Consider the following 3,828-nt stretch of genomic DNA (forward strand, 5'->3'; position numbering starts at 1 on the left):
ATATTGTAAATCAACCCTGAATCATTATCACTACTATCAAAGCGAAGAACAAGAATTAGAAATGCATAACACTAAACTAATTCCAAAATCAGAAATTTGTTTAAAATTACGTAGTTTTCTTCGTCATTTTTCACGACATGGAAATCGACTCCACTTCGAATCGATATAAAGGGAAATCAAAGTAAAGAAGAAGAAAAGAAACATAGTTTAGAGAATAAAAGAGGCTGGAACAGATTAGAGTGCCAAAATTGAATTGAAACTAACTCAAATTAATTTCAATTGGGTGAGGGTGAGCGTGTTTTTCACAGTTAAACCAGTTGTTTAATTAAAAAAATATTATATCTATGTTTTGGTTTAATTATTCACTTGACCGGGTGGAGAAATGAAATCCAAAGGATATTAAATAGTTTAATGTTTGACACCATTAAAATCATATATATATAGGAAACAAAAGATTGACTTTAGCGTAATATTAGGGAATTTGGTGTAACAAATACAATTTTTAAGGAAACTGAGATTTGTTATGTTTTTATTTGTAAGTTCATTCATTAAAATTAATTATGGTTAAAATGAAAAAAATGAGAATGGCATTAAGTGTAATTAAAAAATTATTTCAAGGGTTAGTTTATATTTGTACTTCAGTTTTAATAGATTAGATACTACTAATATTTCTTTAAACCATTTTCCAAAACTTTAAGAGCATTTTACAAAACTACTTAAATTTTTTTTATAAAAGTTTAACTTGCATTGGGTCCACAAAACCTATGAGCCGGGTTGATAGAGATGCAAACTAAACTTATTGTCTGCTCTCTCTGATTCAGATGGTGATGAACTACCCAAGGAATAATATTCAACAAATGGTGCGAAGGATAACCCTAAACTAAGAGCATGAGTGTTTTTACTAATGCATATGTATGGGTCTGTAATGTAATATCCAAGTTTGTGGTATATAGAAAGATTAAAAAAATGATTTGGCTATCTATTCGTCCAAACTATATTTATATTTTTGGTCACACATCCAGAAAGAATTCTAGAGTTACGTGTACTTGAGGTAGAATAGTGGAAGGATTGGTAACTTATCGGAAAATATTTTGCGGTATCATGTGAGTGAGGCCAAAGCACGGAGAAATGTCATGTAGTGATTGTAGGGTCGGTCAGTAAACAAGACTCTCAAGCCTTAAAAAGTTTAACACACTTGCCATCGCATGGAACATGCCTTACAAGTGAGCGGACGTGGAAGGCTTATTAGTCGTAGCGGGTGGGTGTTACATATAAAACCCAAGCCCAGCAATTTTGTTTGAGCCCGTATGATAAAACGGGTGGAAGACCAAGAAGACGTGTATATGCCAGTATGAAGGTGTATGAACGCAAGACCAGCAATTTTTCTTGAACTCTCGAAGAGCTCAGCCGATAGAATGTCACAGAAGTAAGAAGAATATTACTTCGGTTTTTATCCCTAGATATGACACACCATGATACCAAGACAGATCAAATATCAATTTATTCAATTGTGAGAAGAGAAGGCAAAGCATAAGAACTTTAAAAGCTAAATAACATAGAAAATGTAAGTTGTATCCATTATTCAAGCGAATATACAGCAACCTACTCCACGGATCCTACCGTGGGATCGTTCATGTATGATATAATAAATTCATGAACATTATAAGAATGAGTTTTAGTGTAAATAATACGTTTTATGTAGTAAATAAATTAAGTATATATGATTAAAAAGAAAGAAACGATCGTCCTGGCCGTCAAACCCCGAACGTTGTAAGATCTGTTGAACTCCAATGACCATTGATCATGAAGCTCCCCTGAGAAATTAACTGCTCTGGCACCTCAGAGAATGAGCATTCCAGAATCTCTTGAATATCTTTGTCATCGAGTAAACCTTGGAACTCAAAGATCTCCTCTTGATCTTCTTGGAGAAAGTGACCAACACCTCGTTCATCTTCTTGTATCTTGTTGGTCAGATCGTTGAATTCCCCGTAGAATCCAAGATTCACATCAGTTTCTTGGCATATATCCCAGCTCAATGAATTTAAAGCATGCGTGTTTGTAGTTGTTGTTGTTGTTGTTACTGGCGAATCTTGATCAGATCCGGTGGTATTATCAGTACTTGAAGGGCTCGGAGCATTCACGTACTGCGCGAAAACCGCAGCCAAATCAATATCAGAACCAGCAGGGCTTGACTGGGACCCACTGATAAGACCATCTGGCAGATTTTCGTTCGAACCAAACCTTTTGTGAATGCTCTGTCGTCTGCTCCGGCTCCTCTTCCGACAGCCTCCACCGACGGGAATGTTGCGGAGAGAGCCGCCTTTGGTCCAGTAACGACGGCAGCCTTTGCAGAAGTATCTAGGCTGAGACAAGCTGTAGTTGTTGTAATAACAAAACTTGGTGTTGGAAGATGCACAACGAGGACAAGGAGGAGCAGTCTCCTCGTGTCCGTATGAAATCTTCCATTTCGCTGGAATTTCAATCTCCGGCGAGGGAAACTGACGCTGGCAGACGTTGTGTGCGGTGTACGGGAACATCATTCTGTACTGTATTAAGAATTGTTTTTGTGATAGAAGATTGGAGAAATCTAATAAGTTGGCAGTTGGTGTGTATTCGGATACATGTGACTACATATATATAGTAGGTATAGGCATGTGCATGTATGTGAATGTAAAGGTGAAGAAGAGCATGTGTGTGTGGAGATAGAGGTGCATCGATAAATGAGTGTAGGGTTTGGAAGTTAACGTGGGCGGTTGCCGAGCCGTGCGTCTCCTTTTCCGTTTTCTTTCCCGGCAAGTTACCCACGATTTTGGTTTTATTTAAAACTTATTAAAACCCTACTAAATATTGTAAAACTGTAGTAACTAATATATCCTACGAATCACTCTCTTATAAAAATATTAACGTAGGGCAATCATATTATATACGTCTGTACGTAGGTGATATCATGGGAGTCACTTACATTCTCCGCATCTGCATCTTGTCATCGTGAAACGCAAGACAACAATACAATTCGCATTAAACAAAGCATCGTAACATTTGACCACTTGCACTCTTCTACACCCTATCATTTCAACACTTCAAACCGTCGGTACATGCATTATTTATTATTATCATTTTTAACGGTAAAGAATTTATATTAATGTCATTTGTTTATCCATTTGCCAAGAATATGCGCGCCAAATCAAACTAATTATTCTGCAAATATACAACTTTGATAGCTCAAACATATAATTATTTTACAGTAGTTTACATGGAAATATATTTTGTTAACATATAATTATTTTTACAGTTCACATTTGTTAACATATAAAATCTACTTATCTAGCATCTTGTTTGATAAATTTTGTTTTCCTGCTGAGATGTATTGCGTATGATCATTTTTCATGGCTGATTAAAAAGTTTTCTGTTAAATTAATGACCGTTAAGAGCATCGATTATATCAACCATTAGAGATAGTAAGATAGATTAACGGGAAGGTTAAGGGCCGCACGCACGGGAGAACACGTGCTTTCACCTGCGTGTCAAGCTATGCTCTTCTTATTTCTCTCAATTCCTTCACATCTACGAAGTTGAATTCTCTTCAATTATTTTATTATCGTCGATCGATCAGCAAATTGTGAGGATATAAGTTTGATTGGGCAGCCTTAAAACTAGATCTATGTTAAGCTCCGATCCCAATATTAATTTAGCTTTACGATACGATATGTAATGATTTTGAAAAATAATCTAAATTATGAAGTCAACCCTTAATTCTTTCCGGGATGGCATTTATTCATTCCAGCTGTATTACTATATCAAAGTTTGACTCGAATTTTATTTTGACTT

At 35.8% G+C, this 3,828-nt stretch overlaps 1 protein-coding gene across 1 annotated transcript; it reads right to left on the minus strand.

Moving 5' to 3' along the window:
• Positions 1-1,375: 1,375 nt before the first annotated feature.
• Positions 1,376-3,303, minus strand: LOC106356414 (dof zinc finger protein DOF1.2-like). The gene has a single exon (XM_048736778.1). It carries the CDS (start codon positions 2,538-2,540, stop codon positions 1,755-1,757), a length of 786 nt encoding a protein of 261 aa, XP_048592735.1. The 5' UTR covers positions 2,541-3,303; the 3' UTR covers positions 1,376-1,754.
• Between the last annotated feature and the right edge of the window lie 525 nt (positions 3,304-3,828).

This window comes from Brassica napus, chromosome A7 (genome assembly GCF_020379485.1).
Source record: "Brassica napus cultivar Da-Ae chromosome A7, Da-Ae, whole genome shotgun sequence".
In the NCBI taxonomy this organism is placed as follows: domain Eukaryota; kingdom Viridiplantae; phylum Streptophyta; class Magnoliopsida; order Brassicales; family Brassicaceae; genus Brassica; species Brassica napus.